Below are 22,687 nucleotides of genomic sequence, written 5' to 3'. Positions count from 1 at the left end.
TATGTTAATTAAAACTATTTGTAGTTAAACAGCTGAAAACCCAGTGTAAAAAGGATGAGACGAAATCAAAGACAGACACAGGCCGGTTCTCAAATTAAAAGGTTGACATCGTATTAAGAGAAAGAATCAATCCACGAGGCACCGAACAGCAAATCTCTCTGACTAAACAGTCAATGATCACAACAGTTATACACAAATTAAGTTGTCATCAGCTCTGACGATGACATCTGGCCATGAGGAGCCTTGCTCGTAGGTTGAGACTTTGGCGAGACCTTGGCTCTGACCGGCAACCTCGCTGGAGGTGTGGCTTTGTCATAGATGGTAAAGTAAACTCCAATCAGCTGTTATTGTATTCCTCCAGAGATAATTAGTAACCTCGGCTGGGCCTGCGCTGTGCAACTCAAAACACGTGCAGTCTGTGTTTGGAGTAAACACCGGGGAATCAGAGTTCGGGCAATGAGATCTATCTAAATTCTTCCTGGTTACAGCCGTTTCCATGGTTACAGCCCCGCAAGCTATGGGACGATCAAACTGCGCATGCGTGGAATTACTGCTGCCGAGTGCCGCTCACTGCCACACAGTTTCTTTTACGGCCCGTGTCCACACACACTGCGACTTATGAGCAGATTTGGATATTATCTACATAGCACTAGCACACAGATTCACACGTGCAATGTTCGAATCCAGGTTGTGTTATTAGCACATATATAGCTTCGTTCAAACAGCTTAAACATCAACTACTCATGGTTGTGAGAGACAGAGAGCACATCCCCGGGTAGCGCAACAGAGCAGAGTGTCCGGTCCATGGACCCCTGCGAAGCATTTGCTGGGGGTCCGACCTGCCTCACGGCTGCGAGCAAAAACTTCTCTCACTGTGTGTGTGTGTCTGTCTGTCACAGCTAGGCAGCCATCGACTCATATAGGATTAGGAACACATGCCTTGCCCACACATAACTAATGGACTGAGCTTTACTGCTTAGTAATTATTGGGCCCCAATGAAAGCTCAATTCTGAGCTTTTTGAAAGGATGAATGCATAGTTCTATTTCCATTCTTTGAATATTGTTTTCACAATCAACTTTCCTCTTTAGTCTTTTGAATAAAAAACGTATCTGTGTTTCACATGCCTGAAACAACAATTGTTTCTGTTTGTTCTAAGAAGGGACATTGCATCAGGAATCATGAAAGAGCTCTTGTTCAAAATGGAGTGACTGTCTCCAGATAGAAGGTTCTTTTAAAACTTTCTGATGAACAAAATATCCTCTAAGTTCCACATTCAAGGATGGGGCCTGCACAAAATGAATACGTAAGCATTTCTGTATGCACCTGTAACATTTGATTCCACACACATTTCTTTCAGTATAGTTATACTATACGCACATCTTTATTTATTAACTTTTATCGCAATATAGTTGTAAAATGTCTTTAGCTTTGGTTCACTGCATGGCTAACTAATACGCCCCGACATCAGTATGCCGACAAGAGCATTTGGACCAGACCAGGATTGAGAGTTGAAAGTGGTTTTATAGCCCGTCTGTGTACAACACATATGATGATGATGATATGGTGGTGATGATGATTTAATTATAGTGCATCGGAAGTGCTCACATAGCCGTGGGTTTCCTGCAGTGAATCTCTACCCTTCAAACAAAATGTTTGTCTGCTGGTTCAACCTGAGCCTATATACTATAGGCCCACCCCAGCTGAACCAAACTAGGCTCAGATTGGGCCCCGCCCACCACTAAGTGACATGATCAGTTTGTGACTCCAATCCACCCACTCTCAGCTTGAGAGGGGGTGGATTTTGTACAATAGTTATTATTGTATATAAGGTCCCATGTTCCAGGTCATACACTAGCCATTGATTGTGTTCTGGCCACCATCTAACAACTTGTCGAGGCCAACTTACTTGCCAACACCTGTTCTATAGGCATTTAACCACTTAAACCTGATATTGTTGCTGTCCGGCAGAAACCAGCTAACTCCATTTTGACGCAAATTTGCAAATATTGAACCAATGAAAAGCATTAAAAAGCACTTCTGACAAAACCAGCTAACGTTCCATTGGATCCTCAAACTTAGTTAGCTGGTTTTGCTGACTCCAGGCTCCACCCCCTTTTGACCTCCAACCTCATTGTGAGCTTGGAGGTCCATTCAGCTGTTCTTATCAATGATGAACAAAACCTCCAAACTTTTTTTCATTTCCTGAAAAATGAACATTTTGGAGTTAGCTGGTTTCTGCCGGACAGCAGAGATATACTTAGTTGACCGGTGTCCCCGGCCCATCTATACTAGTAGATCCTCTAGCATTTCCCTCTACACCAAATCTCTTTGCCGGGAAATAGACCATCTACAAGCTCCCACGTTGTGAGCTTGTAGATCTGCTAATATTGCCAAATGTTTGCCCCCTGTGGTTAAAAATTCCAACGAAGGATAAGGAGAGAACAGAGGATTTGGCAGAGTCAACAAGATTCAAGATGTGGCTGCTGGGAACACACAGTGCCTTTTTATTAACTTCAAGCACTCTTTTTTGCCACCCCTGCTTCTGCCACATCATGCTACTGCCAAATGGTGGCCCCCCCATAGACAGCTTACAGCTCACAATGACTAATTGAACTGGTGTACAGGCCTTACTTTCACTTTCTGAATGATCGCATCAAGTGTTTTCTTTCGAGCTGCTAGACCTCATTTTGAACACTCTTGCTCGTAATGGTCTTTTAATCCCTTCTGGGAAATTCCGAGCCTAAGAATGTGGGGAAATGTGGGGGAGAGTACAGTACCTGTAGAGGGTTTCAGGAAGGTCTCCAGGTTATGCCTCTTACTGCATCTCGGAATCAGGACTCCTCCTTCAATGACTACAGGCCAATTGCTGACTGCACTTTATTTCTCATCATGTATTTAATTGCCTGGAAAAGCTTCACGGTCAACAAGTTTTAAGTTCCAAATTGAACAATCGTGACAAGATAGAAAATATAATTCCATGCCACTTTCTTAGTGAAAAACATAAAAACTAAATTGGAATTATATAATACAATGTAAAGACATTACAAATACACAGTAAAGCGTAAATATACTGTAACAACATGCACTACCATTGTGTATGCTGCCATGATGTTAAACTATTCATTCCCCTTTTATAAAAACACTCCAGTAAACAGTAATCTCTAAAAGCATTTCATTGGTAGCAGTGCATGTACAGAAGTCATAGTCGTTATTATTCTCAATAATAGGGAACACAGGTAGGTGACTGGATATTGCAAAATGGCAACAGATAGCATATGTTTGAAATAGAAAATATTTGAAAATGTTTGATTTTTTTTGACAATGACATGCCCAAAATAGGGACACCAGAGTAGTTGAACTGGCACCGAAAATCTTATTGAAAAATATTTTTTTATACATACATTTTTTTATGGTGATGATTATGATGATGATCATTTATCTATTTTTTTTCTCCCATCCGCCCAGCCCCCCCCCCCCGCGCTCTCCGCATACCCCACTTTGACAACCTACGGAATAGTGCATTAGCCACATGACACATGTATGTCCTTTGCCCTCTCTCTGCCCACACTATGCTATATACTATACTCTATACTATACTCTCTAAACTCAGCAAAAAAAGTAAGAACAAGTCAATAAAATAATAAAAACATAGAAAATGGCAATAACCAAGAAATCCTAGCAAAAACAAATACATTTCTCCAAGGATAAACTATCCACCACATCAGCTCTGGAATGACAAGCTTCACATGAGATCTAGTGAAAAGCACATCATTGACAAGAATAAGATGAGATGAGTCCCAGCTGTATTATATTTTGGTCTTATTCCAAGGGGCGATTGAGAATGTACTGTGGATGCCTCGTAAAGGATTCTCCAGTCGAAGAGATACTGACGGGACATATCCTTGCCACAGAATGTCTCTACACAAGTCTTTTGGTCACCTAAAGTTTAGGCGACCTAAACTAGTTTCGGTCTTAAACTATGCGTCCACTACATAACCATTATTGGCGTGAGGGTTGGGGACATTTGAGGACCTCCGAGTCCTACCAGTCCCAGAGCGGATGAGATGATAGAGAGCTACCAGGGGTATGGGAAGCACAGGAACGGCAGAGAGGAGGATAATAATGGCAAACACCCAGTCTGGGTAAGGTGTAACATTTGTTTGGGGGAAATCCTCCTGTGGGGAAAGAGAAGGGATAGAGATAAATTAACAGACTAAATAGCACACAAGTCACATATTAGACTGAAACATGCATGTACATACTGTAGTATTTACATACACAGTATATTTCTTCCCCCACAAATCAATTGCAAATTTTATACTTTGTCATAATGACATGCCCAAAATAGGGACACCATGTTGAAAGAGGTTCATGTCTGTCTGTGGGTTTATACATATTTAACCAAGGAAAAGTATTAACAAGAGCGTGTGACTAAATAATAACTGTGTGATGCATTGCATGCATTGGAACACAGGAAAAGAGACCGTTTTGGACATGCAGGTATATAAGGTTTCCGCCTGCCAGTGACGATATAGACTACTTACATTGTTAGGGTCCCATGCAGAGTAGGTGGGACGCTTCCCTGCTTGAACAGCAACATAAGCAACAAATACCACCAGGAGCATCAGAGGACTGATGACCGCCCAGCAAGCCCTCCAGAAGATGTTGGGCCTCTTCCCTGTCATGATATAGAGGTCATCGCTGAAGCTAGAAAGCAGAAGCAAACACACAACTCCAGCAGTCAATTGTATGTATATACCAGTGGTTTTCAAACGTTTTGTGCCCAAGGCACACCAATGGGCAAGTCAAAATCTCAAGGAACACCTGTTTTCATAGCTATGACATGTTTTTGAAATAATAAAACAAATAGATTTACATTTTAAAATTGCACTTATAAAGACATGCTGAGTGTAAAATTTGCCTCTGTATTTTGGAATGAGCGTGCACAAAGTATTGATTTTTTTGTGGTAACTTGTTGTATATATATATATTTGTTGCAATAATAACGTCTGGTTGTCACACAAATGCACACAAGCATGCCAATGCACACCTGGACTTGTCTCATGGCACACAATTGTGTGCTGATCGGGCACACCATTTGGGAACCACTGAGATATAAAATGAGTTACCGCTTGAGTCCATAGATGTAGACCACTCCAATGACTTCAAAGAAAGCAATGAGAAGGAAGGGAACAGAGCCCACATAGTGATTAAAGATCTCTAGCCAGTAGTTCCCTGATCCCATGGTGAAGAGCAGAGACAGCAGGAAGCACAGCAGACATATTAATGCTGCAACACAAAGAAAAAGAGAAAGAAGGATTGTAATCTGACTGCAACATGCACAACTATCAAATAATATTTAGACAGTGGTTTGGTTTAGATTAATATCGTAATGGGGATTTGACAAGGAGAACGATAATCTTATTTGTTAATATTTTAAGTGAAATTTTGAGTTAGTTAATTGCTAATGAATTGGATTTGGCGGTTATTTAGTCTTTTACAAACATTTTTTAAAACATGATGGTAATGATTAGTTTCAGAGGTCAGTTATATTTATGCCATAATGATGTCCTCCACATCAGTTCCACAGTGATTAGAAAACTAGCCATTTGGCTAATCGATGTTGATAGTCTGTGGGGACTGGAAATAGCTTCAAGATTCTTGGCAAACTAAACCTCCAAACATACGCTGTGCTATGAATGTGGATCTTTATATTGTATACCTGACACAGTGGGACAGTTTGTATCAAGAGGCCAAATTCAAATAGGCACCTGTGAAGAGCTCTGTAGGAATCCACTTGGGCACCATGTGTAGTTCAATGAGGGGATTGAGGACGCCCTCAAGGGTGCCAAACATGGTGGAGAGACCCAAACTGATGAGCATGACGAAGAACAGCACGGCCCAGACCTGAGAGCCTGGCATCGCCATCACGGCCTCAGTGAACACAATAAATGCAAGGCCAGTACCTGATGCGCTCTAGAGGAAGACAATAAGAGATGCATGAAGACTGAACATATGGTACATTTTGAACCAGTATTTGATGCACTTTGAGGTACGATGACTGAACATCTTGTTGAATAATTTAATACTGTATGGTTCTTTTTTTTTTTTTTTAAGATTTTTTTTGGGGCTTTTATTGCTTTATTTGGAGAGGGACAGAGAAAGTAGTCTGACAGGAAATGGGGAGAGAGATGGGGGAAGACACGCAGCAAAGGCCGTCGGGAACGGGACGCGAACCCGCGGCACGCTGTCTGTTAAGGGATTTCAACCAAGGGTGCCTAGACCTTGCCTAGGCCAATACTGTATGGTTCTTGACAAGTCTTGGTCTGTTTTTTTTTTTTTTTTTTTTTTTGCCAACCCCACCACATTCAGTCTAAAACACCATGGAACTCAGTGAAAATCTTACATTTTGGCATAGTAAAATGTAGAGTTCAAATTAATTCATCAGAACCTTTCAAATTACACCATGGCAACAATACCTGGTCAAGGAATGTTTTCAGATTGCAGGGCTTCAGGTTCAAACTGGAGACCCGGTCATGAAATGTCCCATTCAGATGTTCATGCCATTCACTATAGTTGTCAAATGCTATGTTGTGCTCCTCAATATCAAACTCATTGGTTAGAGCCAAGATGTTCCTGCAGATAAGAAAGACTTCTGAAGAGGTGTCCAAGAGTTCAGAATTGTCTTAATTATCACATTTCCAATGATGATTGTGAGGCAAAACTTAACACCATGTCTATAAGCAATTTTATGAAATGCACATACACCCGTGCACGCACGCACAAACAAAGGTACGCACGCACATAGGCACACATGTACACACAGTAGATACAGCACAATGCAGTACATACCCATTCATACAGGTGTTGTAGTTATTGTTGGCTTTAAATCCCAGGATGGCGAAGACAGAGAGGCATGCATAGAGAGATGTACCACTGTTAACCAGACCAACCACAATTGTATCCCTCTCACAATCATTACTGGCAGAGGAAATGTAAAAAGAACAAAAAATCATTCAAAAACAGAATTGGGTGTAATTCATGCTACTAAAGGTGTACGGTGTTTTTACAGGAAGTCAGTACAATCACATTGTTAAATGCACAATTTGGAGATAGTTCCCATTGGAGACCTACTCTGGAGGATTGTAGCTGGAGAACACTATTAGACCACCAAAGGCAATTGAGAGAGAGAAGAAGATCTGAGTGGAAGCATCCAGCCACACTTGGGGGTTCTTCAGAGTCTCCCACTGAGGAGAAAAAAACAATGAAGGAGAGGCAAATGTAAACCATCTTCACCCTAAAAGTCCCAAGCCAAAACATCTCATCGAGTAAACTTTGGAAAATATAACCACTTAACCAGAAAACTACAAAATCAGTCTAGGGTTTCCTGCCCCTATAAGACTGGGAACGCATCTGTGCCATGTTAAGATTTCTTTGGCTATTCAAAAATAACAGATATACAAGCTCATGCTACATGAGCTTGTAGATCTGCTATTTTTTGTGCAAATCTTTGAATATTTATATTTTTAAAGCGAACATTTGTAACTCAAATCTTTGCTTCTGGGCGTCCCTGGAACAAAATATTTTGAAATGGGGGTCGGCGGCCAAATACATATCATTTTTGGGGTCCTTGACATGAAAACGTTTGAGAACCACTGATATGGAAACATACGTTTTTCAGAATACTGTTGGGAATTAGAAGATTTGTAGAATCGGCTTCAGGTCTTAATGGGTTAATGATTGAATGGACTTGCCTCAGGTGTGAAGAGGTAGATGAGTCCGTCAGTAGCTCCTGGCAGAGTGAGGGCACGCACCAGGAAGATAGTCAGCACCAGGTAAGGGAACGTCACTGTCACGTATACAGCCTGGAGAAATATTATGAATGAGTCCAAGGCTCTCTTTCCAGTATGTTGATGTGAAATCAATTCAAACATTGCTTCAGTGTATGTTTTATTTTGATTTGTTATGATTATTCCTTCAGCATTTCCACTGTACTTTGGAGAGAGGGTGGGAGAGAATGAGGGGTAGTTATTAAGAACATACATTGTTTGTTTAGTTGAATCCATCTATTCAGGCCAGACAGTATTTCTTAGGGCTTATCATTTGAACCACAAAAAGACTGTAGAACTAACGTAGTACTGGAATATGTTCCACAATGACTCAATACTGATCATCATGTTACAGCACAATGACACTTCATATATTCTATCTCTAACTCAGTATATGTCATATGGCACAATATGGCAGTCAAGGGTCAAGGTCAAGGTCAGAGAAGAGCTACACAGCTCAACTATACACACTTCTTGGTTGATCTAATTTTAACAACAGAACAATTCAGGTAGTGCCAGGTAGCATAATGGCATTTAATAAGTACACTGTAAAATCCTGATGGTGATGTACCCTCTCAGAGCTGCAAATGGATAAATAGCATTATAGTGTAGGCTACTTGTACTTTTAGGTGAAGCGGTAAATTAGTGGATTCAGTGGGAAATTGACCCATAATCGTTATAATTTAAAACCGGGAAAGCGTCTGTGTCATTTTAGACTTTTGCGTTTTCTCAAACATCTTGAAGAAATTTAGAAGGCATTTGTAGAATCAGGCTCAGGTCTTATTGGGTTAAGCCCGGACATTGATTGATCTGTTACACACACCTTGCCAATGGTCTCGATGCCCTTGATGAAGCAGATGTAGACCAGACACCAGGCGGCCCCCAGGCTCACCACCATCCACCACTGCAGTGAGCCGCTGGTCTCAACGTTAGGAGTGATGTTCAGAGTCTTCCGGTACCAGAAGTAGTTAACTGAGGTGCTGTCCACACATTCCTTTACATAGGCTGATCGTAAACGTAAACAGATAAGATAAACAATGGTTGTTTGTGTGCGTGTGTGTGTTTTTGGGAATATTTGTTACTAATTTTTGTAGGGTTTTCTTTGTTTTGTGATATTTTCTTGGGCTTTACTGCCTCTATTTATAGTGGAAAGTGGAGATGGACGGGAAACAGGGAGAGAGACATGGGGAGAGACATGCAGTAAAGATAGTCAGTAACGAGACTCGAACCAGCGATGCACTGTCAGGCTACATTAGAGCCTAGGTGCCCGGACCACTAGGTCATCGGTCCGGGCCATTTTTGTGTTTTAGTGTATATACTTTTGGGAGTTTCTTTTGTTTTTGTTCTTCGCAACATGTCTTTGTTGTAAATATTTTGTAGTAGGAGCCTGACTAGATAAGTAGGCTCTGCTGTTGCCTTTTCCAGTACTGATGATAGGAGGAGTTGGTAGCAGAGAGGCCTTACTTGCAGGCTGCTGAAAGATGTTAATCAACTAATAAAGTTAAAGCTTGTTCACTATCTATTTGCAAGGCATAGTTTTAAGTTTATTAACTATTAACAAACATTTAAAAAGTAATTAATAACTCATTAACTGTTCATAAGGGATAGTTATTCTAACACGTTACCTATTATTGTTGAATTACTCATAGCATAGACACAGTGTGCCAGTAGGTGACCTGACAGTCATTGAGCACATATTGTCAATGCAATCCTGGTTCGATTCTGACTGGAGACCTGTTGTGTTCAATTGTTCCTGTCTCTCTGAATAAAACAAAAACTGCCTAAACAACAAACAAACAATAATTCTGAGTAATCTGTATTTACATATTTCCAAGTGAAACAGGAAAGGATAACATTGGGAGGAATTTGATTTGAATGTTGAAAAGTGGGCATGTCATAACAACAACAAAAGAACAATTGGTTGAATATACTTTATACACATACTGTATGTATAGTATATTCCTGCCCACCTGTGTGATTGTCATTGAGGGGACACTGGCTCCAAGGCAAGGGGTCCTGGAAGGAGTTGAAGAAGTACCACATGACCCAGGCCATGATAGTGTTATAGAACAAACACACCAGAAAGGAGACCACCAGGGAGGCAACACCTAAACAAAGAAAGTTGTTGTTGTTGTTGGGGTAGCCTATTTGTCAAGTACATTTGCACATACAGTATGTGAGATTCTTCCTCTGCAATTCCCATCCTAACTATTAGGAGCAGTGGTTGCCATTAAAAATGCCGCCCAGGGAACAGTTAGTGGTTAATTGTCTTGCCAAGGATCCATCTGGTGACCTTCTGATTCCCAGATGACCTCTCACTCAGCTATGTAAATGGTGCATTTCTATAGCCTTTCTGCTTTCTCCCAAGTGCTATAGTGCACTACATTCTACCATTTACACATCAACGTTGGATGCATGCAAGGCAATTATTCAATTATGGGTTCAGTGTCTTGCACACAGACACTTTAATCAAACCAGAAACCTCCTGATTCCTATAGACACCCACTCTACCAGCCAGCCACTCACTCTTTCATTTTGTATGGTGTGTTTAATACAGTCAGCAACTAATACTGCAAACATCTTGAGTGTTAATTTAACTCTGATTGGCAACACATAATGTTACATACAGGTTGCTGTGTACACATTGAATTGTCTATTTGTCTATCTACAGTTTCATTCGCACAGAAGCTCATTCCACAGCATCCATTAACACACACTGTACACACAAACTCTTACAAACATTTTGACGTACCGACTCCACCCAGATATGGTGAGATGGTGTGCCAGACGCCGACGCTGCCCTTTCTCAGCTTCTGTCCTATTGCCAGCTCCAGGTAGAGCAGAGGAAGACCCTCAAATACCAACGCTATCAGATAGGGGATGAGGAAGGCACCTGAGAGACAGAACAGTGAATTGATGATGAAGATGTTGCGGCAAGTTGTTGGACATCTTTCAACATAATCCGGACTACTGCACTGCTTCTCAGCGTGGGGCCTGAGGACCACCAGGGGCACGTAAGAAAAAAAAGCAGACGCGCTTCCTCTGGACGTCCTTTTTGTCTAGGCAGTGGGTGCTCGGATACAAATATAACTGAAGGATGCAAGACTGGCTCAGATAAACATTCTTATTTATTTAGAGCACTTGACGTGTTTCGGCCTCAGCCTTCCTCAGAATAGATTTAAAAAGACCACCGGGGCACTTCAGGGGGTTCCAGAGAGTCCCCCAGCTAAATGACCAACTGGACCCATTTGGTTCTATTTGTACACTGGGATTTTACTATGTAGATTAGGGTCTCAGAGATAAACATAAATGGGGGTCTGTGGCCTAATGCATATCAAATTTTATGTCACTATTCTGTAATGACACTGGCTATATTGTCTTTTGTTGGTCACTGATTAACAGAATATAATACAGTTATGCAATCACTGAGCTAAAAATGGAAATCTGTGCCCTTTCCCAGAGCCAAGTGTAGAAGGACCTATATGCATGTCAAAAGAATGCACTTTGCGGCTACTGTAAAGTGATATTACTAAACAAATGACATCATCAGTTCTTAATGTTTAAAGTGGGTACATACACAGGTACACAGTTTCACTGCCAACATTTCAAAGCATTTGAATAGTTCTCAAAGTACATCAAATGACACCAAGATGCTACTAGATGATACTAATACAATAGATAGCATCTCACCTCCTCCATGGATCTGGCAAAAGTAAGGAAAACGCCACACATTGCCCACTCCCACAGCAAAGCCAATGCAGGACAACAGGTACTGGGTCTTGTTGGCCCACTTAGGTCTCTCCGTTACCTTCTTGGACACTCCGAGATCATCCATTCTATGCCTTCTGCCGGACTGCTGTTATGTGACCTGGGTTCTAGAAGCAGATAAGTAGAAGAGAGATTTGTCTCAGTGTCAACACAGTGGAAATCTACCAAGAAAACTGTACCACCAATCAGCTTAATGGATAACCGGACAGAAGCTTTGCAATGCACCCAGAAGCCGTCATGAATTGACCATTGGCATAAGGGCACTTATCTTTTGATTGTAAAATATTTTTATTGAGAATTTAAAAATATATTTTTTAAAGACAATGGCTAAGGCAACATTTGTGTGGATACATAACTATATACAAATACAAAATAATTAACTGTGTTGTAAAACATTTTGAAAAGATTATTCATTGCAATACTGTATGCAGCTATGCTGTACACTGGCACTGTACCAAACATGAGCATGGAGACAATGCCTCAGAGAGCCATAAAGCATCAGTAGGAAACTTATGAACTAGTTTACACTATGTAGCCTACTGTATACCTCACAAATACTGCCTTAGCTTATTGTGGATCCAAGATACTATTTTCTTCTTTTAACAGTGGATAATTAACAAATACAAGGCATATTTAGGGACAGATATTTAGAGACTGGGGTATCCTCACATTGACAACATGTGATACTGGAACCAGAGGAAGCAATTCCTCTGGCACTCCTCTGGCAGTTAAAGACAATTCACCTTGAGATAAAGTATCATAGTTTTCCTTCCAACATGCTGTGATGATGTACAGTATATTGTATCAATAAAAACAATCATAATACTATTGGAGTTAACATTGACATTAATCTACACAGCATTGATAAACCCAGCAAAGTAAAAGGTATAGAAATGTAAACCCAATATTGAATCTTTAGTAATACAAAACCTTATAACCATATTATGCACCTGTGTATAATTACACTGATTGGCATTCATGACCATTGGCACACATGACGGCAAAAATTAAAGGTAGTTACACAGAATCTATACAACAAGCAGAGGAACACTGTCAGAACAAAGGACTAGTTTGCAGTGGTTCCCAAACGTTTTAGCTCGAGATGCAAAAGAGAAGTTTAGTGTCTCTCCGGCACCCAAACGTACAAAACAACATTATAAATTAATCACTTAAGCTCTACTTCAACAATAGTGAAAAAATAAGAATCTACAAGCCCACAACACATCACAATGTGTTGTGAGCTTGTTGATATGTTACTTAGAATTTCTGTTTTAATGTTTTTTTTTATCTTTTGAAATAATAATTTAAATATATTAATAAGATATAAACTATGCCTTACCAAACTATGCCTTATGCCTTACCAGGTATTGCAGGTGAGCACCGCTTGGACTTTGCTCACTAGGTAGAAGAGAATTAAGATAACGATTGATGAATGATGATGATTAGGGGACTATTGACTAATGAACTAGTGACCTGCCAGTATGTGGGGGCCGGCCAGGTGAACTTCATGTGTTATTCCAAGAATCTGTTGAACCTGGAAGATAACCATCTCTGAAAGAACATACACAGTAAAATCCTCAGTCTCAATTTTACTTTTAAGTGTACAAATGTAACCAAATGGACCCTTAGAGTTCCATTTGGTTATTTGGTCACTTTACTGTGTGTGTGTGTGTGTGTGTGTGTGTGTGTGTGCGTGCGTGCGTGCGTGCGTGCGTGCGTGCATGCGTGAGAGTGAGTGAGTGAGTGAGTGTGTGAGTGAGTGAGTGAGTGAGTGAGTGCGTGCGTGCGTGCGTGTGTGCGCGCGTGCGTGTGCGTGTGCGTGTGCGTGTGTGTGTGTGTGTTTTGCAGTAATGTGCAGCTCTCTGCCAAAGGGCCTGCAGGGGGCAGCATTATATTGTCTATCAAAATGCTACACAAGGGTCTGGTTTGGTTTTATACCATCATGTGAATCATTGCAATATATACAAATATTACACACAACAGTCAGATTCAGACAGATAGGAAAACACTTTATTTTCAATAATTCCAAGTACAGTACAGTTATAAAAAAAATGTGACAAACAACCCAACATGAAGCAAAACATAATTTACGCAGGTACAGTACATATCCTGAATAGGTACACGACATATTATTAGTGCAATAGACATTGTGGAACATGCATTCAGATACCTGTGAGAATATTGCATTTACTAAATGTGATATATCACAGGTTACTGTGTGTCCCTGACTGAGAGGGTGGAGGAATACAGGAACTAATTCAAAACCCAGCTCATGACATCATACAGTATGTCAGTAAAAGGTGTAACCATTAACAGCATTTGGGCTTCATTATGGATTGAATTTCTAAATAGACATACTGTAGTTGTGTGCTTACATTAAATGGAATGAAGGTTGGAATGGGGGTACTACAGTAGTTAATGTGAAATTGAAAGCCAATCATTATAATTACAGCCACACGTTATTTGAAGATCAACAATTTAGCTTGTCATGATCTCATGATAGTGTTTCTTACAACATCCTTAGTTATTTTAACCACATGAACCCTATAACGTCACTGGGGATATCATAATAGGCAAACATTGGGCAAAATGTGCAATATGTTTTATTCATTCATATTTATGTACTTTCTTTTTACTATTGTAGGATGTATCCTCTTTTTGACCAACAAAATCCCAATCCCTGTAGATCAGCTATTATTGGGTAAAGAGATTTGGTGTAGAGGGAAAAGGGAGGGAATCAAGTATAGACCCCTGAGGGACTCCGGTCAACTAAGTATGAAAGGGTTTAAGTGGATTAGGTGCTCAGATTAAGATTCAAGATTAATGTTAGTATCCTTTTCTTTTCTCAATATCAGCAAAAGCACAGCCTGGGAAAAATATATTGACGCAAAACATTTGAAAGAAACCTTGACATTCAGCTTCAAACAATCCATATGAGGTCAGGTTAAGCTAAGGTTGCCTCTGTTTCTAACACATATATGATACCATGGTTTAGACATTATCTAAACACACTCTTTACTCTATGAATCATTGATACAACTTGGAGTGTCAATGAATGACTGATACTGTATTTGAAGTCATCCTTTTTTTTGCCGGAGGCACAAAAGAATGGATGTCTTTTAGCAATTCTACTGAAAATGTAATTAATCTGTCAGCTTGCTTCACCAAGTTTTTATTTAATACTCTAGGTCTATGGGTCTTGGGAAGAGACATTTAACAATGATGCTTCAATGCTTGACAACTTCAATAATAATGTTTTAATTTGTAAACTATAAAACATGATCATTTCTGTCTGTTGTGAAAATAGACAAAGAGGAAGTAACATAAGGCATATCCAGGGATTGCAAGACTTGGGATCCCCGCCAAAATAAAGATGATCACATTTATCCATGGTGGGTATGGTACTGATGCCAGAGAGGGGAATTCCTCCTAAAATCCATCCAGAAATATAATGAGCACATTGAGCATGTACAGTAAGCACTATTGACAAAGGCGTACATGATGGTTAACCACTTTAACCCTGGCATCCCTATTTTGAGCATATCATTATACAGTACATTAGACAGAAAGAAAATAGCAGATCTACACATTTTGGAGTTTGGGAAAATTGTGGGGACATTTTGAAAGATTTAGAAAAATTGTGTAAAATAGGTGGTTAACCAGCTGGCATGCTATAGATCAAGTATTCCCAAACTTTTCAGGCCGTGGCGTGACCCCCCGAAATAATTATATTTGAACTGGACCCCCCCACTCTGACAAGCACTTGGAATTGTAGGCATTACATTTAATTTGACTCGGTTCCATAAAAGGTTAAGGATAATTCCTTTTAACAGGTCGTTCATGAAAGTCCTTGCGGTCTTGTTTCCAATGAGAACCTGTGAGCAATTAGGGGTTAAGAGTCTTGCTCAGGGACACATTTCATTTCATCGCCACACATGCTGGCCTGGCCTGGAATCGAACCTGGGGCAACCATGGCCTCTGTCACCCTAGGCGGGCTCACTAACCACTCAGCTATGGCCGCCCGCATAGCTGAGTGGTTAGTGAAAATAGCCGAACTACAAGCTCACAATGCCTCGCACTGCGAGTGTGAGGTTGTAGATCGTCCATTTTCACAATGTTTGCCTCTTTCTTACGTAATATTTGTCAATTGGCTAATCTGATATTAAAAGGTCTTAAAAGTCCTTAAATTGTCACTTAAGAAATGTGCAGATACCTTGTGTACACGTACTATACTGTGTTGGTTTGTTTACTGTTGAGTGAGAAATGTTGCACTTTAAGCTAATCATCTGGGGAACCCCCAAAATAATTGATGGACCCCCCTGGGGGTCCCAGCCCCCAGTATGGGAACCACTGGTATAGATTATCACCCGGACATGTTGCTCGAGGTTATCCCACTGAGGACCGCAGGCTGATGCAGCTGGGCCCGAGGTTGGATGCAAGGGGCAACCATGAATGCAGGGATGATCATTAAATGATCATCCCTGCATTCATCGTTGCCCCTTGCCTGCTTCCTGATCTGATGGCACACCCACTTGTAACCAATGTGCATGAGTTCTCAACACGGCTCCCGACAGATTCAAGTGCAGCGATGGATCTGTTCTTGAGAGATTATGTTGACACAGACGCCCGACAAAGCCGGATGCACCACGGTGGATTCGAATCCACAACCAAGGGGCAGGGACTTTACCACTGCGCCACCCGAGCGCTGTAATTTCACATAGTAACATTACATTACAATCGACTACCCCCAGGAACTGCCCTGGCGAAGGAAACGTAGTCCTGCAGGGAGTTGGCTGAGAGCGTGACAGGTCCTAATGGCATATTGTTGAACCGTCGAAGGTCGCTACAGTAGCTGTTTTCTGCTCTGTTTTTAGGTTCCTTCACACACCATAAATCAAGTCCATTGTCTCCTCAGCTGTGAATTCTATCGCACCGTCGTTAACAGTTATCAGCCCCACAGCTGATATGACTCTCTGTTCTTTTATCATTCCCCTCACCAAGGGCAACTAAAGGCTGGGTATGTGATAAGATATAGAATTGTAGAGGAATAACATCCTCAGGTCATGAAGATAATTATAAGAGCAAAACAAAGCAGCTGACAAGAAGGTTGAAAGGGAAAGGAGGAAAAACACAAAAACAGGATCAGGAAACAATGTAAAATATTTTCATTAGCTTACAGAGTTGGGGTCCCAGACCAGGTAGCTGAGCTCCTCTTGAAATTCGGTTACCAGGTAGAACAGGAAGATGACAAGGATGATGAGTGGACTGATGACCCTCCATGTGGCCTGCCAGTAGATGCCGGGCTTATGTCCAACCATGAATTCCATGTCGCAATTGAATCTGAGAACCAATATTTATTTATTAATGAATATTATCATTATCATTATCATTATCATTATCATTATCATTATCATTATCATTATCATTTTTAACAAATAAATGAAAAACCTGAATCATTGCCATGCAGGTAATTTAAAAGATTGTTTGCAGTGGATTGCACAAAATGAAGACACTACGCAAGAAGAGGAAGTCCTTGCGACATACAGTACCAATTGAAACCACTAACCTTTCTATGCCATAGACATAGACAACAGATATCATCTCAAAGAAGGCGATGGTCAGAAGGGGGATGGAGCCAGCAAATTTGTCAAAGAGAGCAAGCCAGTAATTCCCTGACTGCTGAGCAAACAGGAGGGCAATGATGAAGCTCACGATGCATGTTATACCTGACACACACACACATACACGCACACGCACGCAAATCAACAATTTGACTCCAGTGTATTTGATGGTTAGTTGATCTTAGATACTGGGATAAGCTAAAACACTCACCAGTTAAAACTTCTCGGGTCCACTTTCGGGGAAATAAGTTTAGGTCTTGTAAGGGAACCACAACTCCCTCGATGTTACCAAACATGGTGGACAACCCCAGACAGAAGAGCATGGTGAAAAACAGAACGGACCAGAGAGGAGAGATGGGCATCTTGGCGATGGCCTCTGTGAATACAATGAATGCCAGACCTGTTCCCTCCACACCCTGGAGAAACACAGTTACAATTCACATAGTAAAAGAAAATAAGAATTAGGGAGCTGCAGCTTGGCCTTGATATTCATAGGGAGGCTGACCATTGACACAGGTTGCTGGCTCACTCCCTGGCACTGACAGGAGGGTGTAATCCAGCTGTAAGCTGGTGAATGGAGGGGGTGAATGGAGTGCTACTAACTCAAGCAAAAAGTGCCCTTGAGCAAGGCACTGACCCCAAAGTTTTCCAGTGATGCTGCACTGCAGTTGACACTGCGGTGAGACCTCTCTAATACAATATCTAGGCTATGTAGGGAATTGTGTTTATGTGTACCTAGGAAAGATATGCAAAAATACACATTTTAATTACCATAATGTAGGGATAATGTAGGATAACAGTGGTTACCTCACTGAGTAGCTTCTGCAAGTCACAGGTTTTAATGTTCAGTCTGTGAACAACATCTGGATCGGAGCCGTTCAGATGGTTCAAAACAGTCTCGTAATTGTCTGGAGTGATGCTGCCCTCAGCAAGATCAAATCCATTCAACAGCGCCATTATGTTCCTGGAGAGAACAAAATTGTGTTACCCCCAAAAATTATATTGTCTATTGTTTAGTAGCCATTGCATCAAAGATGTACTGCATGATGCCTTAAATTCTATTCTAGCGTTCACTAGAACACTGGGAACCATAGCCTGGTTTCAGATCTTGGATTCAGCACTCGATACAAGCTATTGGGAACCTCTTAAACTATATCTCAAAACCTTGAAGTGTTTGAAAGACTTTCAGCTGCACATGGTGTGACAGTGTGAGGCTGTATGTGATTTTGTTTTAACTCACCCTTCAATACAGTCATCATAATTCTCTGTGGCCCTAAATCCGATGATAGAGTAGATGACCGTGGCGGCATAGATAGAGGTGCATCCAGTGACGACAGACAGGATCAAAGCGTCTTGCTTGCAGTTGTTGCTAGTAAGAATAAGGGTAAAATAATAAGACTAGGAACATAATTTTAGGTAGATAGAGTGTGGCTATCATCAGTCTTTTGAAATCCTTCATACTTAGAAATGACTCTATGGTCATAAAACAGTACAGCGATGTGCATCTCTTACTGAATAGGATTGTAGCTGGAGAAGGAGATGAGACCACCCCATGCCAAACTGAATGAATAGAAAACCTGTGCACCTGCGTCCATCCAAGTTGTTGGATTTATCAGTTCATCTATCTGAAGGCATACAAAACGTTGCTCTGGATTAAGGTGGAAATTAGAGAATATGTACGGCAGACAATCTACTTTCAAGAGCTTTCAAACCATACATCTGGGGTGAAGAGAAACGTGATTCCACTGAAGGCGCCTTTTAGAGTTAGCCCTCGGATCAGGAAGATGGTCAGCACAACATAAGGCAGGGTGGATGTGATGTAAACTGCCTGAGGTCATAAGAAGGAAGAAACAGAAGTGGACATGGATGACTACAGTATGACTAGTCGTAGTAATAGAATGGGTGTATCATCTAATCATTCATGCAGATGACAGAGAACTTAACTGACCTTGCCTGTTGTACTGATGCCTCTGATGCAACAGACATAGAGGACCGTCCAAGCGCACACGAGACACAGCACTATCCACCACTGCAAGCCTCCAGAATTTGATATAGATGCTGAACTGTTCAAAGTCACTCTGTACCAAAAGTAATCTGTCGGAGAGCTCTGCTCACACTCGGGCAAAAGACCTGTGTGATGACAAATACTGTCTGCTATAGTAGCATAACATAAAAACAAATACAGTCTACTTCGGACAGCATCTCCTAAAGAAATAATTTATGTACTGTATATTCAATTACCTGTCCCGTTGTCATTGGATGGACACTGGGACCAAGGAACGGAGTCCTGAAAAGAGTTGAAAAGATACCAGATGGTCCAGGCCATGATGGTGTTGTAGTATATTCCAACCAGGAAGGATGCCAGCATCGAGGCTATACCTGAGTGATGGGTGCACCTTTGACTTTAGAATCATATCCTAGCCGGATTTATACTGTATAGAGTATTAAGCATAAATTATAATATGTTGGCTTTGTATGTCTGTATAAGGCCATTGTTGTGCTTTTATGATTAGTGTATTATATGATTGACGTTTAGCTACTTACCAACACCAGTCAAGCAAGGATGGATGGCCCGCCACACTCCCACACTGCCCTTTCTGAGACGCTGTCCTATGGCAAACTCTAACAGTAGGAGAGGTGTCCCCTCCAGAACCAACAGGATTAGGTAGGGTATGATAAAAGCTCCTGAAAAGTGGAGGAATCCTGGATTATCCTACACAGTGTTGTAGGCCAAAATTCAGTTATTAAAAGTGAAAAACTTTAAATAGCTGAATTCTGTTAATCTGAAATCTGCCACTAGGACAGTCTCTCAAAGTCACCTATAAGTTATTACATTATATCTATTATTATTATTATCCTCAGGCATCTGCCGTCATATAAATCCAACATTGGCGTCAGTAAGGAATCGCAGGTCCCAAGAGTGTCTATTTCCATACTAAGCTCTGGGTGGTAGAAGGACTCCAAGATGTTCTGTGACACATCGAATTTCCTTAGTTGTCTGAGATATAGGCACTGCCTCGCCTTCTTTGCCACAGACTCTGTGTGCTTACTCTCCAGGTCAGCTCCAGGTCAGCGATGTGCACACCAATGTACTTGAAGCTTCTTACTCTCTCCACTGGTGTCCCATCGATCCAGAGTGGCATGTATGACCTCTGCCTTTTCTTGCAGAAGTCCACAATCATTTCCTTAGTTTTTAAGTTCAGGGAGATGCAGTTTTCCTGGCACCACTGTGACATATTTCCCACCTGCTCTGGGTAGGCCCTTTCCTCGTCGTTTGATATCAGGCCCACCAAGCTGTTTTTGTAGCAGTACAGCAGAGGGCTCAGTACACATCCCTGTGGAGCTGCTATGCTGAGGGAGTTTGAAGTTTGACTGCCCACCCTGACTACCTGTGGTCTGCCATGCAGTTAACAAGTCCAGGACCCAGGCAGGTCTTTACTCTTTACTTTGCTGGCCAGCCTGGTGGGGGTGATGGTGTTGAAGGCAGAGCTGTAGTCTATGAATAAAAGCAAGGCACACCCCCCCCCCCTTTTTTTTTCAAGGTGTGAGAGGGTCACGTGTTAGCCCGTGTGACCACGGCTCCACATTCCCTTCACACTAAATAATGTGGATATTCGCACATGGTTATTAACTATTTTAGATGAAAGATAAACTTTAGGGTCTTTTACCACCACCATTAGCTGATAAGACTAAACAATGGTGGTGTGATACAGTACCTGTACAGTCTAGTTCCATATTTGTTGGGAGGATACAAGGAAGCCATGCATGAATAACTTACTGAAATGACCAATTATACAATATATCACAGATATACTTGAACACAATCGTTTTATTTTTACTCATCATGATTGGAATAAGCAGTAGCATTATTTCCTGACAGCTCTAAACTGAAGTCACCAATACAGGCTGCCATCTAAAATGTTTGTCCGACTCTTGTAACACTGGAATGTCCTTAACACCTTACCACTTGTAGGTATTTCCAGTCCTGTGTGTCAATGAATATGTCAAAGATTCATCATGCCCAAGGCACAAAATAATGTCTTCTAGGTTGTGTTGGAAGTTGAATGTAACAAAAAAAAAGTATTATTGGGTGTTTTAGCATTTTATCATCCAATGATTAGCCATTGGAGGCGTTGCAAAATCTCTGCTGACATGTAAACCAATTGGTGGACATTAATGTATCACATCATAATTGGCATTGCTAATTTCGAAGGCTTATGTCCCTTTTGGGATGAAGAGGATTAAGTATGTATATCTATTCTAGCCTTGCATGTGATGATTATTTTTATGACACTATATGCTTTGACAGCTTAACAGATTCCTCCCACTACCTCTCCAATGCCATCTTACCTCCTCCATGGGATTGGCACAGGTAAGGGAAGCGCCACACGTTGCCCAGCCCTACGCAGAAGCCCACACAGGTGAGGATGTACTGTGCTTTGTTGTCCCATTTCATCCTGTCAGTGTCTTCTTTTTCCAGCTCCTCCAGCTCCTGATGAGAGGGGATTCGGTCATCAAGACCCGGATTTGGAAACACCAGTTTCATTGTGCAGCGATCCACCTCAGTCAGTGAGACTGAATGCAGAGTTACTGTAGGTAGTGCAGTATCTGAAACCCAGTCACTCTCGCACTTTCACTTGCATGACTGAAGGAGTAGATATAACCGTTTTTTATCTTTTCTCCTCCTGCAACCTCACACATTAACCCCTTCCTTCACTTACTTCACGTGCCATTCAACAGCTCTTCACAGGTTCTAAGTCCAGAGTTTAAAACAGATAAACACTTTATAATAATGAATAAACCTAATGACTGGGCGACAATTTCTACAAAAGATGAGATTGTTTCTACTTACATCAAATAGATTGATTTAGACTTTTAGTGGTCTTTTGGGCTCATTTGACCAACTGGATTTATTGTTGTCTCCGCCAGGAGACTATGTTTTCACTTTCCGTCCCCCCCCCTCGGCCAAGCTAACATTGGTCAAGCCTCACGTGACACATGACAATACGTTGAAAGAGTGTGCTCTGATTGGCTAGTGAGACGCATGACATATAGCGGCCTATAAATAGATGTGTCACTTTGAAAGAGTCTGTGTCTCTTTCAAAGTGAGGTAAGACAGGAATAATCACGAAATGGCTGAGAAATGGCGGAGCAATACATTATGTAGACACACTGGTGTCATCACAATACGTAATATAGATAGCTTAGACAGGATTAATCAATATTTGCTGGCGGAGACTTGTGCTCCGAGGAGCACATTTTCTAGTTACAACTAGGCCTACTCGAGGGCCATGCATGTCAGGAATGTACCACGTGCGGTACCAACGAACATATGACCAATCAACTAAATATGGAGGTACGGGGATCCCTGATGTCGTGTTGATGACGTACATGGGCATACATGAATGGTTATATTGAACACTCTGCCGCAAACCATTGGTCCAACTGCATTGCCACTCAGCACTGC

At 41.3% G+C, this 22,687-nt stretch overlaps 1 protein-coding gene across 1 annotated transcript; it reads right to left on the bottom strand.

The window, feature by feature from the left end:
• Positions 1–3,979: 3,979 nt before the first annotated feature.
• Positions 3,980–21,766, bottom strand: LOC311061705 (sodium-dependent neutral amino acid transporter B(0)AT1-like; the record flags this gene model as incomplete). The annotated part of the gene is made up of 12 exons (XM_084080394.1): positions 3,980–4,177; positions 4,547–4,709; positions 5,132–5,291; positions 5,774–5,978; positions 6,482–6,638; positions 6,855–6,983; positions 7,137–7,249; positions 7,757–7,867; positions 8,655–8,836; positions 9,802–9,939; positions 10,584–10,724; positions 21,571–21,766. 12 exons carry the CDS (start codon positions 21,764–21,766, stop codon positions 3,980–3,982), a joined length of 1,893 nt encoding a protein of 630 aa, XP_083936520.1.
• Positions 21,767–22,687: the final 921 nt, after the last annotated feature.

This window comes from Gymnoscopelus microlampas, assembly GCF_963454915.1.
Source record: "Gymnoscopelus microlampas genome assembly, chromosome: 15".
NCBI classification, from domain to species: domain Eukaryota; kingdom Metazoa; phylum Chordata; class Actinopteri; order Myctophiformes; family Myctophidae; genus Gymnoscopelus; species Gymnoscopelus microlampas.
Note: the sequence above shows the minus strand (reverse complement) of the source record. Positions and strands in the feature narration are given on the sequence as shown.